Here is a 26,270-nt window from a genome sequence, read left to right on the forward strand (position 1 = left end):
CAGTTCTTACATGATTATGGAATATTCAACTTTGAATAGGGTCCTTGGGCCTTTTTGTGAAAAGCTTCATGAAAGTACATTACTAAGAAGAACAGACATTAGCTGCTCGTATCTGCTCCTTTTATAGGATCTTACAGAATGGAGGCTAAGTTGGTGTGGTATATGAAGTCTAGCATAAGCCTGAACAACCGGTTTTACATGTCATCAGTACTTGTATAAAAGTGAGCTGCACCCCAGGAGTTCAGTCTTAGAGCACCAGCTGAGCAATGCACAGAGCAGACCTGTAGCCGACTTACATCATCTTCATCATGAAGGCAGTCACAGTGCCAGTGCTCCTGACCCTGGCTCTTTGCCTCATAAAAGGTGAGTAATTTGAATACAATTGAACCCTTTTGCCATATATCTCAGAGCCCTGGGGAAAGTAGTCCCCTCCCTGCACATGAATAGATACATTAAAATTCTACAATATCTTGCCTGACACCAATTTATATTTACATATGTGGGTTTCACCTGTGCGATCTTCAAGAAGGGCAAGCAGTTTGAGAATATACGAATTTTTATCATGGTAAATCCTTTTCTTAAATTTACATTACTCTGAAAAGTTAATAGGTTATTAATATTACATCTTTACTTCACCAAAACTCAATTTATACTGCACATATATTAAAAAATTAAAACTCCAATGTAAATAATGTATACTATATGTATAAATAAAATACTTCTAGGTCATGTTTTTGTGTTTTAAAATTTGCAATGGGTTGAAAGTACTTTTGATAAAGGCTGAAGGATTTCTCTGTGAGTGAAGATACAGATTCCTTTAATTTGCTGTTTGATTGCTAAGAAATATATATTGTTTAAATTCACCTTACCATAAACAACACAGTTCAAAAAAGCAGAATCTCAGAAATAAAGCCAGTATATTGCTTATACACAAATGAGACCTAGTCTCCTAGATGACTCATGTAGGTGTTAGAGAGTCAGAGAAATAGTATAATATTCTGTGGCTTCAATCTTAATTCTTTGTCATATATCAAATATTTGTACCTATAATAAGAAGATAGAGCTATTAGAATTCAGAAAATGGAATCTTATACGTACAATGATGTAATCTTCATGCTACATCATAATTATAAATTATATTAAAATTGTATGATGTATTTGATGTGTGTATAGTTATGTGTATGTTTTGTTATATCATAATAGGAGACTGCCACAGTTTATTCTGAAAGGATCTATTAGAATGGTACTTTTTTGTGTGACTGTAAGGCATAAGTATTATTTTGCAAAGTAATTGTACTTTACTGTGTGACCAACCCTTGAGATCTTTTGGTGCAAGGCCTTCATTTACTTGCCATGGCAAATCTTAATGTGTTTAAAATAATTCCTGCCTTTACAAAATGTTGTCATTAAGGCAGTGGAAGCATTGTATTGGGTGAATTGTTTGTTTTGTTTGCTAAATATTTTACATTCAACATGGCTTCTGCATTTTGTTCCAGATGCTGTCAGTAAGGATGCTAATCAGGTTAGTCTTGCTTTTTCTCCTTGAAGCCATTCCAAGATCTCTTCAGAAAAATGGTTTGTGGGAACTTTCATGTTAATAACACAGGCAGATTACATCAATAAGCACTAATAGCTTTTGTTAAAAACCCAGGAAGAAGTCTTTATATATCAAGACATGATTCTCTCTCACTCTCTCTCTCCCTGTCTTTCTCTTTCTCTGTCTCTCTTCTCTGTCACTCTGGCTTTCTCTCTCAGATACATACATTCAATATATTAATGATAGATGTCTGTAAATGACAATCTACCATTTTACAGGAGTGCTCCCAAATTCTGCAAACAAATAAACTAAACTTGGAACTTCTGTTCCATTTAGTAGCTGATAAAGCTATAATATACCATATAAGAAGTGAAGGGTTTTTGTGTAATTATTATGCCACAAAAGCATGTCTGTGTCTAGTACAGACGTACTGTATATATTTTATTGAATAAATATTTATTGAACATCTGTTATGTGTCAGGTCCTATTTGGAATGCTGGGAAGAGTCTAATATTCTTTCTGAAAGTTATATTTTAGTGGAGAAAAACAGAGACATTAAAAAGCAAAGTATCAAAACCAAATGCATTGATTAAAATAAAATAAAATACATAAAGAAACGAAAGCAATGTACAGATAAGAATTCCAGGAAATGGTGGTGGTGTCTATTTCTCACTAGGATGCTCAAGGAAGTTTTCCTGGAGAGAAAGCTTTAGATGATGACTGAAAGACATGAGAACTGAGCCATGAAGATCTGTGCAGTTTATAAAAGACCAGCAGAACATCAGCAGTGTCAGATACCTCAATACAGAGATGCTAAACAGACTATCAAAGGTCGTTTCTTTGACAAATTAGATGGTCATCCTCTATAGAAATTATTTTTTTCTATTTGAAAGACAAATTAAAAATGCCAGTCTTCATACATATCTTTGTATACGTACTCACACATGGCAATGTGTTCCCTTAGTAAAGTAATAGAGTAAATACAGTCATAAAATAAAATTTTTTCCCTACTCCAAAATTCTTTGGCCTATACATATGATATTTTCTTGTTTTATTTTCTTACAACTTATTTTTGTAGAAAGATACTCTGTAGAAATGTTCTAGAGAATTTTACCATTGTTTATTGTCTCATCCAAATTTACTGTTTAAGGATAGGTTTGGAAATTGTGCTAGAAATGAAAAAGAAATGGGCTGGAATTTTAGGAAACACAGAGAATATTCACTTGGCCATAATAATACTGAAAAAGAAGAATGTTGTATCATTGAGCCATTGTTTTGTTTTCCCAAAATTCATGATGATGGGTGCTGAGTGCAGACTTTGTACTGACTTTTTTTCTCTCAATAAATTGTGTTTCACTGGAAAAATGCTTTTAAAACATAGAGTACTAGTTTAGCCACCTTGTCTTGGCATAAAAGGCAAAAAGCTATATATATAAATCATATATATCATATATATATGATATATATGATATATATGATATATCATATATATATGATATATATGATATATATGATATATGTATATATCATATATATATGATATATATGTAGCAAAAGAGAGAGAAGTCATCATTTCATTGGAAATATTTCTAATAATAGATTTTGCATATACTGTTGAAATGTCTATTGTTTTCCAAGTTCAATACATTGAGTTGTTTCTAGCACCATGGAATCACATTGAATATTGTAGACCCATAAACATGAACAGAGTGGAAAAATATATATCTTACTTATATGCCTAAGTTTGTCATCAGAGAAGATTTATTATGAAACCAAAGCAAACTTAATTTTCCCAAGATGGGAAAATTCCAAGTCCTGGAAGATTTGGTTACAAGGACTATGAATGGACAACTATTATATCAAAGCCAGAGAGGCAAAAGAATAACAACAACACAACAAACAAAAGTACACTGAGGGCTGAGGTTATCATAGTTGTTGAAAAGTGGTCTCCCCTCAAGATGTCTCTAGATCTGCTCCTGTGGCAACTCTCTCTTCTGGTAATTGCAAATAATTTGGTTCAAAGACAAAACAACTCTTATTTTCCATTTGTATGATCCTATGTCCCAAAAGAATACACAGAATCATGTCATAACTCAGAAAAATAGGACTGAGCCTTCTCATCACAAATTAAACACTGTGAAAATGTTTCTTAACCTATTCTTGAAATCTCTAATGACCATTTGCAAACAATTTTTTTCTTTTTTCCCTGATAATTACTCTTTTATCAAGTTGTGACATTGTAGGATTTTTCTGGATTAATGCTTTTCTTTTGATTACTCATTAAAATATACAGTATAATTCTAATATTATCTTTGTCTAAAATTCACATCACATGGGTTATACTTTTATTATAGACACTGGAGTTTACTACCAATAAGACTTTCTGGGAGCACTTATATCTGGCAAGCTAGGGAGTAAGTTGTGAAGTTAGTATAAAATATAGAACCAGAGACCAGTCATTAATCTACTGCCAGAAATTATTACTTTGCTACCCTGATAAGATCACTGGAAGGTGATAACAATCTGAGAGAGGATTTAGCAGGTCAATCTTAGCAAAAATTCCCAGGGCTGGTCTCATATAGCCTTCTTCTTCACCACCAATTATTCTGTAAGTGCTGCCAAGTGCATACTACATTTAACAGACTATGGGCCTTTAATAAAGCAGGATGGAGAGGTAGATAGATGGACAGATGGTTAAGAAAACAGTCTTCTCTCATTAAAACATTTTCCACTCTACTTTTCCCCATTGATTCTAATATTCAGAATTGTTTCCATACTTTCCTCCAAATGTCACTACACATCCACATTGACCCAGACAAAGAGCCCAAACCAAACAAGCATAGAACAAATATGCACCAAGTTGTGAAGCAGTAGTATCAGAAAATGTGGCAAAGGTTTTTTAAAAACAAAAAAGGAAAGAGAGAGAGAGATGCAAGTTTGCAAACAATGCTGTGTGACTTCGTGGACTTGCAAGCTTTTATGATTGCCATAGTGACAGCGCTGGTGGCACTGATGGTGTTGATTTTAGGGTGTGAGTGGAACTACATCTACATAAAGAATGAAAACATGGAAATAAATTTTCTTCTCCAAGATTTTGGGAGGAGTTAACAGTAAGCCCTGAAACTTCAGCTTCATTAGCTTTAAAGTAAGTCTGTCTGTGCATATATGACTATATATATATATATATACATATATATATATATAATACAAAAGAATTTGGAGGTTTTCCAGAAAATGAATCACTGTAGAAACTTGTTTGCTAAACATATATGACTAAGGAGCCCTTTTAAAAAATCAACAACTGCTAAATGTTAGGAGATTTTGCAATATACAGCTGGGGGAGAGTCATACAGGTTCCAATGATCAGCCCTCTCAAGCTCCATTCACAGAAGTTACTACCACTCTATTGCATGCTAAGTATTTATATGCCAATAATAATGGCACCAAATGCCAACATCACAATAACACAAGAAGATACTTGTTGAATATCTACGGTGGAGCAGACATTTTTTGAGGAGTTTACTATACACTTACCTTGTCTGCCTACATCTTATGAAATGTATAAATTGGTACCTTGTACTTTTGGTAGCTTAACAGAGGCTTAAAAAAATTAACGTACGAAGGGTTTTGAGGTTCTAAATGAACACCCTAGACTCTAGGCTCAGATCTTCTATTTCATTCATTGTATCAAATCAGTGCTTATAAGGTGAATTTACCATAGGGTCCTTCAAGCAAAACAGAGTCATAATTTTTTTCTTTTTTTAAATAAGTTTTTTATTGTGAAAATTTGGTACAGAAGGGTTACAATCACATGAGCAAGGTAATGAGTACATTTCTTTTCAAGCATTGTTGCCTCCTCCTTTGTTTTCCCCTACCATCCCTTCCCTCCCATCTCCACAACTACACCCCCCACCCCTGCCTAAATTGTAAAGTTTGTTTTTTCGACACAGCATCTTGTACATCTCATTGTTGCAATGGGTCCACCTGTATCCCTATTTAAACAATTTGTTTTTTCTCTTCCCCTCCACAAATTATACCAACATCATATACAGTGAAAATAGGGGTTATACCGTGGGTGAGGGACATACAAAACAAAAAAAATCACATGGTATCTTATAAATATGTTAGAAAAAATAGCAAGAAAAAAATTACTTGTGTCCTCATCTTGGGGTTCATTTCTCTTAATATCATTTTATCTGATCTCTTCTGCTTGTCTCAAATATATACTAGTTATAGCAAATAAGGGAAACCATGGGACCTATGTTTCTTTGGGCCTGGCTTACTTCACTTAATATATTTGTTTCCAAGTCTTTCCATTTCCTAATAAATGGACCAATGTCATTCTTTCTGATAGAGGCATAGAATTCCATTGTATATATACCACATTTTCTTGATCCATTCATCTACTGAGGGGCATCTAGGTTGGTTCCATATCTTAGCTATGGTGAATAATGCTGCAATAAATATAGTTGTCCTGGTAGCTTTAGTATGGTCTTGTTTGTGATCATTCAGGTAAATGCCCCAAAATGGGATTGCTGGGCCATAGGGGAGCTCTATGTGGAGTCTTTTGAGGAACTTCCATACTGCTTTCCAAAGTGGTTGAACAAGTTTACACTCCCACCAACAATGCAGTAGAGTTCTCTTCTGTCCACATCTCCTCCTAACTGGGTAGCTTTGTGCAAGGAAGTAGACACCATTGAACATGACTGTTGGAGTAAGTTATTTTAAAGAAATCCTGATTTAGCACCAATGGCTCATGCCTGTAATCCTAAAAATCAGGAGGCTGAGATCTGAGGAAAGGAAAGGAAGAAATAGAGAAAGGGAAGGGAGGGAGGAAGGAGGGAAGAAAGGAAAGAAGAGAGAGAAGATAAAGAGAAGGAAAAGAGAAAAAGAAGAGAAGGAAGGAAGACAGGAAGAAAGGAAGGGAGGGATGAAGGGAGAATGGGAGGGAGGAAGGAAAGAAGAGGAAAGAAAGCAAAAAGAAATTATTGCTTTGATAAAATTTCAATAAAGACAAAGATTTTTAATTTGTCTTTTTTCCCCAGGACACATGCAATGAATTTCAGGCATTGATGAAAAATGGAAAACTGTTCTGTCCTCAAGATAAAACCCTTTTTCAAAGTCCTGATGGAATAATGCTCATCAACAAATGTACCACATGCAAACTGATACTGTGAGTAAATGTCCTCTGTCTCAAGTCAGTGAGTTACCTAGTCTCTGAGCCAAAAAGAGCATTCTTTTTGAAGTATATTTTTATCTAAACATGAAAAGAGTGAATAAATGATCCCAGAGAACATTCTGACACTGCCCATTAGAGAAAACTGGGTATTTGACACGTACTTAGCCTGAGTTTAAATCAAATCAGTTGGGATTTCAAGGGCATTTCAGAGGGCCTGCTAGGGTTACCTTTTTAAAGCATGCCATAGTTTGCTGCACTGAAATACATCTCTGTGCCCCCTGGATTTTGGAGAGAAAGAACTTGAGAGAGAAAGATTCTTTGAGGCCTAATAAGACCTGGCTTTGTTGTAGTGGAGAGTTTGGGAAGATCATGTAGAGGAGGATCCAGGCACCTGTGGTGACTGCCTACTGAAGTCACCACCTGACTTCAGAGATCCAGCTAATAAGAGATGGATAACAAGTTTGTTGTAGAGTCTGACCACTTGCAGCTCAGAAAGCATTAGATGACTGGACATTTATTAGATACTATTTAAATTGCTTCAACATCTTACCTTAATTTCTTCCTAATGACAATCAAAAGACAGAAGAAGGCTTCATTTGTCAACTACAAATCCTCAAACCAGAAAGGACTAAATCATTTTTTTCTTTCTCTTTGGCTTTTTTCTTTCTTTTTGTTTTTTGGGGGGAGCTAGTCCCGGGACTTGAAATCAAAGCCTGGGTACTATCCCTAAGCTTTTTGTTGTTATTGCTTCTCAAGGCTAGCACTCTACCACTTGAGCCACAGCTCCACTTCCCACTTTTTTGTGTGTGTGGTTAGAGATCCTAGTCTCACAGATTTTCCTGTTCAGGTTGGCTTCAAACAGCTTCTGAGTGGTTAGGATTATAGATGTGAGCCACTGGCACCCAGTTTTCTTTCTGTCTTTGTACATTTTTTATTGTAAACATACTATACAGAGTGGTTACAAGCACATGAGCCAGGTAATGAGTACATTTCCTATCAAGCATTGTTATCTCCTCCTTTGTTTTTCCCCTACCATCCCTTCCCTCCCAACTACACAACTACCCCCCCCTAAGTTGTAAAGTTTGTTTTCAACATAGTGTCATTTACATCTCATTGTCACAATGGGTCAACCTGTATCCTCATTTAAGCATTTTGTTTTTCCCTTCTTCTCCCCAAATTAGAGAAATGCATACACAAGATGCAGGGCAATGGAATCAAATACGAGAAAAACAGGGGTTGTACCATGGGGGAGGAACATACAAAGAAATAAAAAATAAAATAGTACATTATAAATATGTTAGAAACAATAGCAAGAAAGAAAAAGCCACCTGTGTCCCTATCTTGGTGGTTCATTTCACTTAACATCATCTTATATGGTCAAATGTACATAGCTTTTGATCTTTTCCACTTGTCCTAGACATATACTAGTTATTGCAAATAAGGGAAACCATGGGACCTATGTTTCTTTGGGCCTGGCTTACTTCACTTAACATAATTTTTTCCAAGTCTTTCCATTTCCTAACAAAGGGGTGATGTTATTCTTTCTTATGGAGGCATAGAATTCCAGTGTGTGTGTGTGTGTGTGTGTGTGTGTGTGCCACATTTTCTTGACCCATTCATCTACTGAGGGGCATCTTTGGGTGAAACACTGGTTATAGAACCTAGGGGTCTTGTAGATGCACGGCAAGTACTCTACCACAAAACCCCAGTTCCCTAGTGTGTTTGTGAACAAGGTTATCGTCTTCAGTATCTCACCACCATCAGAACTTCAATCCGGTTTCCATGCCACTGCTAAGATCTCATCCACTTAAGAAAATCATGTTATAATTGACCTTTCAAAGGTCAAGTTGGTATGTGTTCAAGTAATTTGATATATGCAAAGCAGTATCTGACAATATGATTCTGAGAGGAAAGAGGTTGGGAAAATAAAGGATTGCAGGGTAAGACTGAGTATAAGGGGGCTCAGGGCAGGTCAAAATTCCTTTCTTACTCTCTTGAGAGCTTAGTGTAAGCCACCAGACCAGGTGTATGCATTACTTCAAAGCCCTTTTTGTTCTATGAGATGTTTTAATAGAAGAGGAAACCTATGAACTCCTGACCAATATTTTTAACAGCAATGAAATATTTTAAGACTTGAAAGTGTATTATTGAGAGGCACTGCTTAGATTATTTTTATTGTATATGTAAATTATATGTGAATAAATGTATTATTTTAAACTGGAAAGGAGTCCATGCAATAGGTGAATGCCATCTTCATGAGGCCCCACGGGATGGAACTGACATAGGCCACTAAATTTTTGATTCAGCTAAACTGTTATCATTCACATAGTACATTGAGAACAACAGCAACAAAGAAAAACCTCTTGTGTCCATGTCTTGGAGTTCATTTCGCTTAGCATCATCTTATATGATCATATGTACAAAGCTACTGAGCAATTCTGCTCATCTGCTAAGATTATCCTAGATGTATACTAATTATTAAAAATAAGGGGGCTTTGCATGTCCCTCCCCCACAGTATAACCCCCGCTTTCAATATATTTGATGTCACTATAACTTGTGGAGGAGATGGAGAAAAACAAGTCGTTTAAGGATTCAGGTGGACCTGTTGCAACAATGAGAAGTACAAATTGTCATGTCAAAAACGAGCTTTACAATGTTGGTGGGGGGGGAGGGGGGGAAGGATTGGGTGGGGGGGAGGGGGGAGGCTGGGAAGGGAGGTGAAAGGTAAACAAAGGAGGAGGCTGCAATGCTTGGTAAGAAATGTATGCATTATCCTGCCCATGTAATTGTAACCCCTCTGTACAGTATGTTCACAAACAAAATAAAATTTAAAAAAATAATAAGGGGGGCTGGGAAGGTGGCTCAGGGGTAGAGTGCTTACCTTGCATGAATGAAGCCCTGAATTTGATTTCTCAGCACTACATAAGCAGCAAAAGCTGGATACGGTGCTGTGGCTCAAGTGGTAGAGCGCTAGCCTTGAGCTGAAGAGCTCAGGGACAGTGCTCAGGCCTAGAGTTCAGGCCCCACAACCAACAAAAAAATAAAAATTAAAAATTAAGCAAGACCTTGGGACCTATGTTTCTTTGACTCTGGCTAACTTAATAAGATTTTTCAAAATCCTTTCATTTCCTTACAAATGGGGTGGTGTCCTTCTTTCTGATGGAAACATAGAATGCACACACACACACACACACACACACACACACACACACACACACATATACATATATACATATATATGTATGTACATCACATTTTTTTATCCATTCATCTAGTGAGGGGCATCTGGGTTGGTTTCATATCTTAGCTATAGTAAATAATGCTGTGATAAACATAGTTGTGCTGGTAGCTTTAGTGTGGCCTTGACGTGATTACTTTTTTCTTTTGTGTTTTTTCCCCACTATGTATATACATTTATCTGAACTAGGGAAGGGAAGGGGAACAACAAGATGGTGAGACAAAGGACAAAGAGGGAACCTATGCCCAATGATACTTACTTGGAAATGATCTGTACAACCTGGGGAAGGGGATTGGGGGTAGGGAAAGAGGGAGAAAAGTGAGGGAAGGGGTAACAAGTTAGACTAGAAATGTAATCACTTACTTATGTAACTGTTACTCCTCTATACATTGCCTTGACAATAAAATTTTAAAAATTAAAAAAATGTTTTTATTCAAAGACTGCATTCAAATAATGGTACAAATAACTTCTAGAGTTGGAGACCTTCTTGCTGGTTGGATGTATTCATGACAGGTAGTTAGGTACATAGAGAAAACCAATGATTTTTGCATATACTGGCCCATACTTGAGATTTCTTTTGTTGTTGTTCTTGTTAGCATTGAAAGGAGGTTTCTGTTATTGTGTCAGTTGAGGACTTTTTTTTTAAACTTCTGACTTGAAGGATTGGGCTCAGGGGAACAATCAAAAGTAAGGTCACCAGGCAAGTTTTCATTCCTAAAAGTTATCCAGGCTGTGCTTAAATTATGTTATTCCTTGTTCTCGTCTCAGGGAAAAAGCAGCAAAATCTCAGAAAAGATCCAGGCATTTAGCAAGAACCACAAGGGACACTGCCCCAACAAAGGTGAGACTACTTGGGCTCAACCTGTCATGTTTACTTTCAGGATGATGCCTGACTCTAGTTAGAGCTATCTGTTTATTTTCTAATTACTAGGTTATACCTGTTTTGAAGCCAGCTACTTAGAAGGGAGGGAATGTGGCTTAGTACAAGGGTGGGCTAAATACCTGGTACATCTTATCCATAGGCCCAACCCATGACCCAACTCTCTGAAAACATCTGGAGCACTGACAGGTTCTCAGAGGTGGAGTAAAGCAGGGTGATGTGTGATTTCTGTGACAATTCCTCATACTTCTGTCCTGTTTGCCTCTAGTAGGAGCCTTCCAGGTATTATAGAACTAACATCAAGCTTCATAACTCTTACTGTCTTTATAAATTGAGGAATTTGATATCTCTAGGCTCCATTTTCTTATCTGTTAAGTGATTCATGCATGAGAAACAAAATTTATGATGTCAGCCTTAATGTTTAACACGTATCGCCAGGCATTTGAGTTATTTCCTTTCATTTTTCCTGGTTTGCTTCCTACTGTCTATCTTTCCTATTATCTGGAATATTCCCATGGTTCAACTAGAGTTGCTTGCTTATAGGTAATTTTCAGATTGAGGCTCAAAATAATATTTTGCTAGAGAAAAGGATCCAGTGGTTTAAAAAAGTAGCAAAAGCAAAAGAAAATCATCACACAACCCTTGACTTAATAGTGAATTTTATTTGTTCAAAAAGTATAAAATAAAATTAATAAATAAGAAAGCAGATCTGTATTAGTGGAAATTCCTGGTCTGAAATAGCTCATAGTTAATTGACAAAATGGTGTTGTCACTAGCCGTTGTGACAAATATGTGTCTTGCCTCCAGTTCACCTGGGTGGCTTCTTCTCTGATTTATTCTTTCTCTTCCTCCTCTCCTAGCCTGACACATAATTAAAATGATCAGTCAAGGTGGAAACACCCTAATTACTTATAATTTCCTGGGCTTACCAAGCTACTGTCTTCCTTGGCAACATTACTCAGGAATGTCTGAAGACTTCAGCTGCTGTAGTAAACATAGTTAACTAAATTCTTATTCTGGGTTCAACTGGTCTCACTTAAAAAAATAATACCAATCAGTTTGTTAATATCGGCAAGTCTTTCCTTGTAGCAAAAGATGATTACGATAATGCTATAAGATCTAAAGGAGAAGAATGTTGTGGTAGCAGCTTTTAAATTGTGTTTCTTTGCCACATTTAGACTCAGAGTTAGTGTGTGATGTCTCACTCTTTCTCTTGTCTTCTTAATTTAAGAAAAGGTGTTTAGAAATGTAAAACACAAACAAATATCAAACAAACAAAATACACACCATGTTCCAATCTTCAAGAATTTACTATTTGTTAAAAAAAAATACAAAAACAGTGGCTGGGAAGGTGGCTCAGTGCTAGAGTGCTTACCTTGCATGTATGAGGCCCTGGATTCTATGCCTCAGCCCTACATAAGCAGAAAAAGCTGGAAATGGCTCTGTGGCTCAAGTAGTAGAGTGCTAGCTTTGAGTTGAATTGCCGAGGGACAATGCCCAGGCCCAGAGTTCAGGCCCCATGACTGACAAAGAAAAATACTAAGACAAAATCACCACCCATACATTCACATCTACACATTCAAATGTATTTTACCCAACTAAAAATCTATTTTTAATCTAATAGGAATTTTAAGAAGTAAAATTACAAAATTCTCTCTGACAATGTTCAATTCCTGCCTTAAAACTTGTACGTCTAGATAAACTTCTTATCGATATATTGTTTGCAACCTTAGGAAACTTGTTACTAATAAGTTAAGGCAATTAATATTTGGTTGTTTGCATTTCAAATTATATCTGTTCAGATTTTAAATCAATTCATGCAATAATACTGTTTTTTTATGGTATGGTGATAAAGAAAAATCTGCCAACAGTCTGTCCGCTTTCTCAGTTCAGATTGCTTCTATCAAACACTAATCTGATACTTTCTCTGAGAATGAGATGCTCTATCTCTTCAAGAACACTCCTCCTACAGACATCCTCTCTCCCCACCTTTCATCTTTGCTTTCTTCCTCATTAGCATGCCACCCTTTCACCTGGCAACCAGAGGTTCACTCCATCATCAAATCATGTTGCTACTACCTTCAGAGTGTATCCCAATTAGACTCCTTTTCACCATTTCTGTTCTACCATCTCATCCAGCCATCCATAAAAATTTATGATCTATACTTTGGTCCAGGTGGAGAACTTTTGCTTTTTAATAGATTGATGTATTCATTTGAGGTTTCCCATTATGCAAGTTGACAACTTTGTAGGGTATTAAGCTTATATGGGGGTATGTTCATTGCTCTAAATTGTTTAATATTTTCATATTAGTTATTGTTTCAATAACAAATAAGGAAAATCCATAGTATTAAAATTGAATAATCAGTGCATAGATATATAATTTCCTGTGTACTAGAAATAAACTTTTACTGAGTTTGTTAAAAATTCAAACTTGAACTTGGGAACAAGACCATATATATATATATATATATATATATATATATATATAATTTATACATTAATTTGAATAAGATTGACCTTTTATAACTATCATAGAATAGTTTCTTATTCTTGATTCAAAAACATATAATAATTTCTTATTAATATGTGTTAAGGAAATTTGTTAAATATGTTCCAAGAAAGATTTATAACTTTTGCTAATGTTTAAAAAATTTATAATTTTGCTATCTTGCTTAAATATTTTTGAGTGGTATTCTGTTTTCACTGTCTTTCTAACTAATAACTGTTCATATAGATACTCTATTGTTTTTTTCAGGTTGTTCTTGTATAAGACAATTCTGATATCTTCTGTTACTCTTGGTGGCTTATTGAATGTACAGTGTGTTTTTCTTGAGAATTGATTGCAATATCTGTATGAAAGAGAAATTTTATAATTACCTTTCAATCTTATTTCTCCTGTATGTCTCTTTCTTTAGTTTAGGATTAGAAACTTTAAATAATAGATGATGATCATCATCAAATTGTCTTCTCTCCTTGTACTAAAAGTTCTTTTAAAGTATCTCCATTAAATCTAATATACACCATTAAGATTTTAAAACATGAACTTAAGCAAGTAACAGAAAATCATTTCTATTCTTACCCTACTAAATATTCAATGGTCTTTATCAATATCTTCTCAGCAACTATTAAAATAATCTAATATTTCTTTTTTCCTTACTGCTATAATAAGTTTATAGATAACATTCCTGATGTGAAACAATTATTGTTTTCTTAGAGAATATTATATTTAATCACAGTAACTTTTAATACACAGTTGGATTTTGATAGCAATTTTTTTTGGGGGGGGGGTCCAGTTGTGGGGCCTGAACTGTGGGCCTGGGTGCTGTCCCTCAGCTCTTCAGCTCAAGGCTAGCACTCTACCAGTTGAGTCACCACAACACTTCCGGCTTTTTTTTTCTGCTTATGTGTTGCTGAGGAATCGAATTCAGGACCTCATGCATGCAAGCAAGTGCTCTACCACTGAGCTACCTTCCCAGACCCATTGATAGCAATTTTATTTAGAGATTTTACAATTACAGTGTTAAGTCAAGGGAGTGTGTATTTTTTTATTTTTATTGTCCTTATCTGGTTTGGAAATCTATATTATATCTCTGAGTGGTGGTACTTCAGGTATGGATGAATGATGGGGTCAGCAAATCTTTTCCCCCCAAATGCAGACAAAAACCTACATAAAAATTACCAGAGCAGCGACTTTAGCACACAGGAAAACTTACCTATGTCAGGTGGAGAAGCATTTATGCTTGCATGCTGTTGAATTCTGGGAAAGACTGAGAATCATAATGTTCTTGCTCAAGAATATGCCGGTCTCACCTGTGCAGAGTTGGGGTGGGGGTGGGGTTTGGTGCAGAGCACAGGTGCTGTGAGCACAACCCACAGTACCGCACTGCTGAAGGCAGCTTACCTACCACCCACAGTCATGTTTCAGTGGAAGGGATGGCCTTCACCAAGCTCCATGGTAGCAGCCATGCATGAAGTATCTTCCTGTGTCTAAATATAGCACTATCAGGATCTAAGGAAGGCCTAAGCAATGAAGAAACTCCTATTAATGCTAGGGCTATATAACTGCACTTAGAAGACACAAAATATCCCCCTGGAAAGCAAATGTAACAATGGCCTGTGCCTCTCTACACAAGAATCCATCTGAAGAGGATGCAAGCCTTATTGCTAAAGGTATTTGACACAAACTATATCCAATCATTCCCTGACCACTAAGCTCAAAAAGGTCATAGGGGAAAGCCATAGAATAAAACCCTGGAAGCTAAGCTTTAGAAATAAAATGCAGTGTTTCCTTGGCAGACACACCAGCAGCTGTTAACTGTGGGAAAGCAAGATGCCAAAGATTTAGTGCAGCTGATGAAGCAAAAAGGATAAAGAAGAAAAATTAACTTTAGAGGAGAAATCATAATCCCAATTTCTGAGTCTCTGTGATGCATTATCTAATATATCCTGTTTCAAAGGCTATTACAATGATGTAATTAATAAGGTGCAATTCATACTTAGAAAAAACATCAGAATTTTACTCAGGAGGAACTGTCTCTGAGTATTTACAAGTATTAGATTTGCAGAAAAAATTATTTTGTGTATGTGTCAGACCTAGAGCTTGAACTCAGGTCTTAAGCATTGTCCCTGAGCTGTTTTGCTCAAGACTAGTGCTCTACCACTTGAGCCACAGCTTGACTTCCAGCTTTTTGTTGCTTAGTTGGAGAAAAGAGCCTCACAGACTTTACTGCCCAGCTGGCTTCAAAATGTGATCCTCAGATTTCAGCCTCCTGAGTAGCTAAGATTACAGGAGTAAGCCAGCAGTGCCTGGCTTGCAGAAAAACATTTTAGTCAGTTACTAAAAGTAAAAAGTACTATTAAAAGTACAGTTAAAAGTACTATTCATATTGACCATATGAAGAATATAAACTAATAAGGAACATCATTAAAAATAAAACATGTTAAAATACAAACATATCTCAACATATTTAAAAGGATTAAAATTGTACAAGTACATTCTTTAACCACAACAGAACTGAATTCAAAACTACCAACAAAAATAAATTTCAAAAACCATCAAAGCTTTGGAATTTGTGTAACACACTTCTAAAAAGTAGTAAATCAGAGAAATATCTATGAAAGAAACAAGAAAGTGAACTCTATGAAAACAAAATATGAAAATCAAATACATGGACTTCAGATAAAAGAATATCTGCACATTTAAATAGCTAAATAATCAAAGGTAGACTTCAAATCAATTAGCACTCACTTTATAAAATAAGAAGGAAAGGATGCAAACTAAAAGGAAAGTAAGAAGGCAAGAAATACATGAAAATTAAAGCAGAAGTCAATAAAATATGAAAGAAAATGATAAAAGAAATCAGAAAACCAAAACTGGTTCTTTGAAAAGATGAGCAAAGAAGAAAATCTCCTTAGCCAAATAATCCTAGAAAATGAGAAATAAAATCTAAAGTCTAAATTCAAGAATTTGATAGGAAAGTCCAATGTGTTCTGTAATCAAATGAATACACTGGAATATTATGAACAATGTTATACCAACAACCTGGAAAACAGAAAAAATACCTAGGAAGAAACATTTAAAAATTGGCCTAAAAATAGAAACTTGAATCAAGCATTGGGAAATTAACAATATGAACCAGGAATTACTATAATCAAAGAAAAACCCAGCTCAGATGATTCCACTGATGATTCCACTGATGATTCCATACAATACTAGCAGAAAAAAATATTGTACTTTACAAACTTTACAAAGAAAAGGACACATTCCAGAAAGACAGGATTATTCTGAGACAAAGTCCAGATGAAGATACTGCTAAAACATGTTACTACTGAGAAACATCCCACAAAAACATAGTTATGGAAATCCTTAACCTTAAGCAAATTGAATCACATAAGGATGAAACTATGGCCAAGTGGAATTTTCCCCAGAAGTCAAGACTGACAGAACAAAAAGGAAATCTACTAGTCTAATATACCACATTTGGTGAGAGAGAAGACAATCTCATCGTGGATGTCAATATGTGTTAAAAAAGAAATTAGCAAATTCTATCACTGATTCAATATTAAACCACACTCATTAAACTGTTAGAAAAATGCTCTAGGCTTTCTCATTCAGACAAAGCACATTTATGGTCTTTAAACATTCCTATCACCAGCTAGGTGTGATGGTAAAAAAAAAAAAACAATAGGTAAGAAATCAACAAGTAATATTGTAGTTAGTGTTCAAAGATGAATGCTTTTCTTTAAAAATTTTGTGTACATATGTGTGGTCACAAGGATTGAATTCAGGGCTTTGTGTTTCCTAGGTTGGATGGTCTACTGCTTGAACATCCCTTGGCTATTTTTGAGATAGGCTTTTGTTTTCTTCCGGGGATAGCCTGAACCCTAGGCTTTCTATTGATACTTTCTACCATAGTTGGGAAAATACCTGGCTATTGTTGAGATAAAATTTCACAAATGTTTTTCCTGGCCTTTTCCTTTCTTGAACCATGATCCTTAGAATCTTGATTCTTTAAAAAAAAATGTTATTAAAAAGGTGATGGACAGAGGGATTATAAATAAGGAAGTGATTCTATTTTTTGTCTAACTTGTTACTACTTCTCTCATTTTTCTCCCTTTTCCTCCCCCTCAACCTCCCCCTTCTAGATTCTTGAGTCTTAATTAGCTAGGATTAAGGATATACGTGAGCCACTGGTACCTAGTGACAGTAGTTAATTCCTAACACTTATCTTCAACATTAAATAGGAGCCTCTAGACAGTTTAAGTCTCTATTAGTTAAACAGGTAGTGATTGGAAAAGAAAAATGATCTATCTATCTACATCTATATTTCTAATATGCTACAAAACTACTAGAACTAATTAATGAGTTCATCAATGATTCAGATGAACAGATTGATAATTAAAGTCAATTGTACTTGTATACACTAGCAGTGAATAACCAAAAACAAATTATTCATTCCATTCACACTAGCATAAAATATATTAGGAAAATTAATAAGAATAAAGCTTAAATTATAAAGTGCTGCTGGGAGAAATGGAAGATTTACAGTAATTTTCAACATAACTATGGTTTGGTCAATAACTGATTGAATATACCATGATAATCATATAAGATTACATCTAAAAGTTACTATTACCATCTATTTGTGGTGATGCTTGCCTTTAATACCAGAACTTTGGAGATGTAGCCAAGTATATTTCAAGTTTGAGGCCATCTCGGGATCCATAATAAGTTCAAAGCATGCTGGGCTACCTAGAAAGACTATCTCATAAACAACACAAAACAATAAAATTGCTATCACCTAGTGATGTCATAGACATTACAACAATGTATTATTCACATCTTTGGGGTCATATTTTTGTAAACAAACTTACTACACTGGCTGTCATATAGAAGCACAAACATACACAATAATGGATGGTTCATAATACTGAGTAAATGAATATCCTACAGGTTTTTACATCCACTCACTTTCTTTTTTTCTAGTTATGGGGCTTGTACTCAGGGTCTGGGTGCTACCCCTGAGCCTCTTGTACTCAAGGCTAGTGCTCTACCAGTTAAGCCACAGTACCACTTCTGGTTTTTGAGTGGTTAAATGGAGATAAGAGTCTCATGGGGACTTTTCATCCTGGGCTTGCTTCGAACCATATTCCTCAGATCTCAGCCTCCTGAGTAGTGAAGATAGAGGCCTGGCTATTGTTTAACTTTTTATCATTATTTTAGTCTCCTCCTTCTAAGTTAAATGTAGAATAGTCTGGACTGTCTAGGTTTGTGTAATTAGACTCTGATGGTCTCAGAGTGATAAAATCATTGTTTAAATAGGGATACAGGTGGACCCATTGCAACAATGAGATGTATAAGACGTCATGTGGAAAAACGAGCTTTACAACTTTGGCGCTGGGGTGGGGGCAGGAATGGGAAGGGATGAGAAGGGGAAACAAAGGAGGAGGCACCAATGCTTGATAAGAAATGTACTCATTATCTTGCCCATGTAATTGTAACCCCTCTGTATGGTATTTTCCAATTAAAAAAAAATCTAATGATACATTTCTCAGAAAATAGACCTATCACTGTAAATAGTGAGATAATCTGTTTTCATTAATTGAAAAAGTCAGTATTGAAAAGTCAGTATTGAAAAAGTCAGTATTGAAAAAAGTCAATTCTTCCACAATCTATAAATGCAAAATACTACCTAGCAAAATCTAGCCAGTTTTTTTTTTTCAAGAACAGAAATGGATCTAGGCTCACTATGTGAATGTCTAGAGCCCTGTATAATTTATCATGTTCCAGTATATTTTTAAACCATCCAGTATGTATATTTATAGATTATAGGCACATTCTAGTTACCACACATGAGGGAAACTATGCAATTTATGTTTCTTTGTATCTGGATATTTCACTTAATGTAATTTTTTCCAGGTCTTTCCAACTCCTTAAGAATAGTACAATATCACTCTTCCTGACGGAAGAGTAGGCTTCCATTGTGCATATATATATATATATATATATATATATATATATATATATATATATATATATATATATATATATGGTCTTGTTTGTGATCATTTGGATAAATGCCCAAAAGTGGGATTGCTGGGTCATAGGGAAGCTCTGTTTAGAGAGACATTCACACAGTAAGACCAAAGGAGCATATCACAAAGGCTGGATATATATGTGCATATGATCATGTAAAATAATATTTTATGAAATGAACTCCAAGAAATGGAAATGAGATTTTTGTTGTTGCTGCTATTGTTGTCTTTTCCCACACAAAACTTGTATGAATGTTTATGAATATGTGTATGTCTATATGAATGCTTATAGCATTATTTTTAACAGTCCAAAGTGAAATTGATTCAAATGTTTAAATATTAACTGGTGAATGGATAAGCCAAAATTAACCGTATTTTGGCAATGAAATTTTATTCAGCAATAAAAGGAAGGTATTACTGACATTTAGGACATAGATGATCCTCAAACAAAAATTGCAAAACATTGACATATTTGCCAGTGTATTTATATGAAATGGACACAAAGAACAAATAATACTAGTGACTCTCTTGAGGATGATGGAAATATTCTAGAACTGGTTTCTAGTGGTAAATTTACAAATGTATAAATGTAGTAAAAATCACTGAATTGTATACCTAAATCAGATAACTTTATTATATGCTTATTATTGGCTTAATTTGTTTTACTTATTTGGAGGGTAACTTGTAAATCATTATAATTTGAAAAGCATTTTTCAAACACTTTAGAAAATTAGATTATAAACATTTTTGGGTTTGGTCATTGTAGGGAGAGACTACCAAACGCTATATATCAGGTGGATTAATACTTATTGATCCATTCAACTTTTTCTAATTGAACCAATGTTAACATTTTATATGTTTTCAGCAAGATACTCATTTTCAAATATATTGGCTTACAGATCTAGTATGCAGTCATTGGCTTCTAAGCTCATTTTTATTCCCAGTTTTCAAATTTATTTTTTAATCTTATTTCTCATTTATCAATCACCCTAGAAATCTCTTCTATTAGCTTTTTTTGTTAATATTTCTATTGCCATTTTCTTCTATGGTATCCTTTCCTGTTTCTTTCTTATTTTATAATGGATTGGCAAATACTTAGTTTTTGGATGTTCTTAATTTTTCTGATAAGCACATGTAAAAGATTATCAGCCATCTCAGGACTCACATGGTGTTTCCATTTTCCATTATTTATCAAACATCCCTTAATTCCTATCTACTCAAAGTTAAGTTATTCAATAATTACCTTATTTAACTTTCACATGTGTAGACATTTTTTCTTTTTTATTTGGATTCCATGGAATTTGGCTCAGGCAAATAGACCTTATCATATTGATGGCTTAAATTATTTCTTTACCTAATATTCTACTTATACAAATGCTTCTACTTTTTCTAGGAAAGTGTTTATTTTCTTAGGTGCGATTTTCTATAGAAACCTACTAGAATTTATATGTGTGTGTGAGTGTGTGTGTGTGTGTGTGTGTGTGTGTGTGTGTGTGTATGTCAGTTGTAGGGCCTGAACTCTGGGCACTGCTCAAGGCTAACACTCTACCACTTGAGCCACAGCACCACTGGCTTTTTCTGCTTATGTGGTACTGAGGAATCGAACCAAGGGCCTCACTCATGCAAGGCAAGCACTTCACTACTGAGCCACCGTCCCAGCCCCCTAGAATAAGATATTTGTAATTTTTTGTTAATACATCAGTTTCTGAGACTTAAAAATATCTCTAACTGTATTTATGTATATAATGCTGTTATATGCCATTTACCATTGGTTTATTGTATAACTAACTTATTAGGTGAAAATATGTCACTATTATACATTTTTCTTGTCTTCCTTTAAATCATTATTGTGTCTTTTATAATTTGTGATACACTTTAAACTAATATCTAGTTTTAGTATTAATATGACTGTGTTTGCTCTGTCCTATTCATTTTGTCTTTTATATTTTTATCTTGTTTTAACACAGTTATACTTTTTTATTTTAATCTTCTCTTGTGATAAGAATATGGTTAATCTTATTAGAAAATTATCTATGAGCCGGGCACTGGTGGCTCACACCTGTAATCCTAGCTACTTAGGAAGCTGAGATCTGAGGATCACCATTCAAAACCAGCCCAGGGAAGGAAAGTCTATGAAACTCTTATCTCCAATTAACCACCAGAAAACTGGAAATGGTGCTGTGGCTCAAGTGGTAGAGCACTTTCCTTGAGCTGAAGAACTGAGGGACAGCACCCAGGCCCAGAATTTAAGCCCCACAACTGGAAACACACACATACACACACACACACACACACACACACACACACACAAGACCATCTATGTATTTTTAAATTTGTGGATATAATTATATCCATATGTGTTACTTCAGTTATATTATGACATTTTCTGAAGCTTTCATATGATGTTATCACATTCATTCATTCATTCATTCATTTTTTTGACTGTCCTGGAGCTAAACACTGGGCCTGAGTGCTTTCCCTGAGCTCCTTTTGCTCAAAGCTAGAGCTCTACCACTTGAGCCACAGTACCACTTCTGGCTTTTTCTGTGACTAATGGAAGATAAGATTCTCAGGGACTTTCCTGCTGTCAAACCGTGATTATCTACCTGCACATATCTCATTTTTTGTCTTTATATACTTTTACTTTTTACTACTTAAATATTTCAAAAATGCAAATATTCCACTTGGTTCTTTCTTTACAATTTCTCTTTTCTTCTTTTGGTTTTCCTTTTATTGCACATGGAGCTTTATCCACCACTTGGTATAAGCCATTGCCTGTACTCCCATATTTTTCTTTACTTTTTTTTGTTTTCTTATTTCACATTATAGGCATCTGAATTCCAGAAGAACACTTTTACTTTTCGTGAACTATTTTTCTGTTTATTCCACCAATTATGATCCCTTGACACACATTGTTTACTTTAGTATGTTGGATTTCTTAACATTGTTTGAGATGTACAAATATTTTCCTGTAAGATTCCATTATGACTTTAGCTAATGTTTCTGCTCCAGTGGGTGAGAGAATTTTCCAGGCCATGTTTCCTTGAGTAGACTGAGGGCAAAGGACAAAGCTCAGTGTCAAGTGCTCTAAAACCACTACCTTGCCCTCTTGGCTGCTGCCCTGTGATGAGAACAGAAGCCACCTATGAGCTCTCAGTGATCGCCACCATTGGAAGAGGAGTTTGCTGTAGGTTGGGATACACCCACCTCAGGAGCCTAGTGGGGAAGGAGGTGGAGTAGAGAATGTCTGCACCTGCCCTCACCACCGCCCGCCTGACCTCTTGCTTCCTTAGCATCTCGCTGCAATACCTGTGACCTAGAATGAGCTGTTGATCTCTGATGGAGGTTAATGGCAGTCATGGTTCCAAGTTAACTGCTGTGACCCAAAATAGTCCTATGTTTTGACAGTATCCAGAATGTTTTTCTAATGGGAAGCCAGCCGCGTTTGAGTTTTATTTAAGTCCTATTCTCTCATGTCAGCACAGCAAACTCTATCACCACCAAACGTCATCTGTGTGCCCGGTACACTCTTCCTTCAGCTCCCTGACATTTGGCTGCTTTTCACTGATCCCATGCCAAATGTCACCTCATTGAGCCACTTTTCTTGCAGATTCACATTTACAATCATCATCAGTCTCAGGCCCTATCATATTACTTGGTTTAGTTTGTACAAAACTTACAGTGTTCTGAAACTGTTGTATGCATGACCTGTTTCTTCCTAGCAATATGCAAGTTTTTTAGGAAAACTGTTTCATTTCTGTTGTGTTATTCAATCTTTCTTTTTTGTGTCTGTCCTGAGGCTTGAACTCCGGGCTTGGCTGCTGTCCTTCAGCTTATTTGGCTCAAGGCTTGTACTCTACCACTTGAGCCACAGCTCCACTTCTATCTTTTTGGTAGTTAATTGTCAATAAGAGTCTCATGTACTTCCTTGCCTGAGCTGGTGTTGAACCATGAAACACAAACCACAAACTATAATTCTCAGACCTCAGCTTCCTGAGTAGCTAGGATTATAGGCATGAGCCACCAGCACCTAGTTGCTATGGTAGACTTATAGTGTTGAAATACACCTAAATTCTCACCAACTGTATGAATCTCATTGAATACATCAGCAAATGAATGACTGAAATAGCATATATGACTAGAATTTACCTTATTTTTGCAAAAGTGTTTCCTCTTAAATGTATGCTGAGGATATAGCTTTTGTTTGAATTTTAAAATATTTTAAGAGTCTTCTAAGGTAATCACAGATTGAAACATTCACTACAAATTCACAGCCATCCTGCTTATATTTCTTATATCTGTGACATGTTACTTCATCACAGGTACAAAATCTAAGTGCTGTATGTATATGATTGAAATATTTTTAATCATTTCAAAATTTTATTTCACAATGTACTGTCCTACAGGAAAACCTCCAGCTGCCGTCATTTGATTTTAGATAGAAGTTAAGTTCAAGTTCACTGTGTTCTTTGCTTAGCTTATGTCACAATAACAATGTTTCATAAGTATTTATTTGATCTTTACCACAAATCTGGAATGTAGGTAGGGTATGAATTCCCATTTTTCAGATGAGGGAAGTGAGGTGCATGGAGGTAAAATGAGTGGGTGGAAGCCCTGAATTTGAACAATCATCTTCAGTTACCACCTGCTGCAATTTCCTCACCCTACAGGTTTGTCCTGAGCATTTGTCACATCATCAGAGCCAAGATTTTAGAATTTCTCTTGTCATCCCTGAAAGATATGCAATTTTCTTATCTTGATTATCAGTACAGGAAAATATTTCAAATAACAACAGAAATAAAAGAGATGGTTATATGCTCTAACTAGTATGCATTTATTCACATGTTCCTAGTCCCTTCCAGTTCTGGGAAGTTGGTGAAGTCATACCCATTTTCAAACTAACTTGAAATCTTTAAATATAAAGAGGATTTGCTACTTACCCAGATCACAGAGCTAAGTGACTGGCATAGTTATGGACTCTGAACCCAGGAATTTATGCTTTTAATCGCTACAGTTGTGATTTCTAAAATCTTGCTTTAAATTACTGTGGCAATTTATAGTAATTGAAGCATTATTGTCATTTATAGCTTTTACAGAGTTTTCATATTGATTATTGGCAGATCCTCAGGATGGATCTGTAAAGTAGGCAGGCAGAATTTGGCAGAGAAACAGTGGATTATATTTCAGAGAGGTTGTTTGTTGTGTCAGTACTGGGGCTTGAACTCAGAGCCTGAGCTCTCTCCCTTAGCTTTTTCCTTCAAAGTTCCTTCAACTTGAGCTTTACTTACAGCTTTTTGGTAGTTAATTGTTCACAGACTTTGCTGCTTAGGCTGTCTTTGAACTTCTGTCCTCAGATCTCAGTCTGCTAAGTAGATAGGATTACAGACAGCCACCAGAAACCAGCTAAAATGTTGAGTTGTGTTTTTGTTTGCTTGTTTTTTAACATATATAGTGAGTTCTGTTATTCTGAGTTAAAAATGCCAACTTGCTGATGTATATAAGGAATATTTTTATCGCATATGTTTTGATATGTCTTGATTACGATCCTGTCTCTTGCAGCTGAATTGCAATGAATTCAAGAGAGACAGGAAGGATGGGGATTTCGTCTGCACCGATGCTGCTGCTGCTGTCTGTGGCACTGACGGGAGGACATACCGCAGCCGCTGCGAGCTCTGCGCAGAGAATGCGTGAGTACAGGCCCGAGCAGGCGGTCTCCATGCAGCGTGGCGTCTGCGGGGTCACGTAATGGGCAGCATTCCCTACAGTCACTAAGACAGCGTAGTTATAGGAGCTGGTCATCTATAAGCTATAGATCACTAACTCTAATTCTTTTACTACTCTTGAGAAAAAAGCTTATACAATATTTACAAATTTACAACGTACTTTTGTGTTCGATGTGAGATGATTTCTATGTTCTTTATGAACTAAACAGGACAGGGGCATTTTCCATGCACACACATATGTATACATATAGGGATATACCCATGGATATGCATACACATGGTGTTGTATGCATGCAGAGCTATGTCTTTTCACTATTTATCTATTTATATCCTAGTAGATCCTTAAACAGACTACTTTCCTTAGCAAATGGTATGTGTTTTCATCATTTTAAAATAGTCATGATTGAAACTTTTAAACTGAACCACTTCCATCTGTTTAAACTTTACCAGTACATAAAAAAGAATCTCATTGTCCTAGATTATGCCCTTGTCTCTTTCTGTCTCCACCCTGGGTTATTGATTGTCCTTCACTAACAAAATGCAAACCTGCTTTGCAGGTTTCCTTTGTGACCTCAGTCCTCAATGATATGCCCTTTCATGCTTGAAAATGTAACAACCAATTTTTGAGAAGGCTAGAAAGGTAATAATAGTTATTCTTTGAGGTTCTGGAAGTTTTATTTTTTTTCTTGTAATAAGTATCTTCACCAAAAATAAAACTTCATTAAATCATTTGGGTCCCTCACATGGCTTAATTCCCAATAAACATGCTAAAATTAAGGTTTCAACTCTCATCAAGAGTCAATATCAAGAACTAGTAAATATGGAAGCCTGGCTTAGGTTATAGGGCAGCTGTCTAACGAGCTAAAAATCCTGAGTTAAACTGTTAGTACAAGAAAGAAAAAGGAAAGAAAGAAAGACAGAAAAAAGAAAAGAAAGGAAGGAAAGAAGGCAGGAAGGAAGGAAGGAAAGAAGGAAGAGAGGAAGGAAGAAAGGAGGAAAGGGGGTGGAAGGAAGGAAACAAAGAAAGAAAAAGAGAAGATATAAAAAGGACAAAGTTACTGTATATATGTGTGTGTATACTTATATACAAACATAACTATGCCTACAATATGAATTTTATTTTTACTGTTTGAGGTGGGAAAATCCTGTTAAATCTCTGGCCTAGGAGAAAGTT

The 26,270-nt window shown here is 35.6% G+C and overlaps 1 protein-coding gene across 1 annotated transcript in view; it reads left to right on the forward strand.

The window, feature by feature from the left end:
• The first annotated feature begins 308 nt into the window (after positions 1 to 308).
• The window catches only part of Spink5 (serine peptidase inhibitor Kazal type 5), an 85,357-nt gene continuing 59,395 nt past the window's right edge, over positions 309 to 26,270 (forward strand). Inside the window, exons 1-5 of the mRNA XM_042692127.1 lie at positions 309 to 363; positions 1,497 to 1,522; positions 6,583 to 6,710; positions 10,724 to 10,796; positions 24,933 to 25,060. Coding sequence (XP_042548061.1) covers positions 309 to 363; positions 1,497 to 1,522; positions 6,583 to 6,710; positions 10,724 to 10,796; positions 24,933 to 25,060 — 410 coding nt within the window. The remainder of the gene's footprint in view (positions 364 to 1,496; positions 1,523 to 6,582; positions 6,711 to 10,723; positions 10,797 to 24,932; positions 25,061 to 26,270) is intronic.

This window comes from Dipodomys spectabilis, unplaced genomic scaffold (assembly GCF_019054845.1).
Source record: "Dipodomys spectabilis isolate Male_0828 unplaced genomic scaffold, ASM1905484v1 ptg000147l, whole genome shotgun sequence".
NCBI lineage: Eukaryota > Metazoa > Chordata > Mammalia > Rodentia > Heteromyidae > Dipodomys > Dipodomys spectabilis.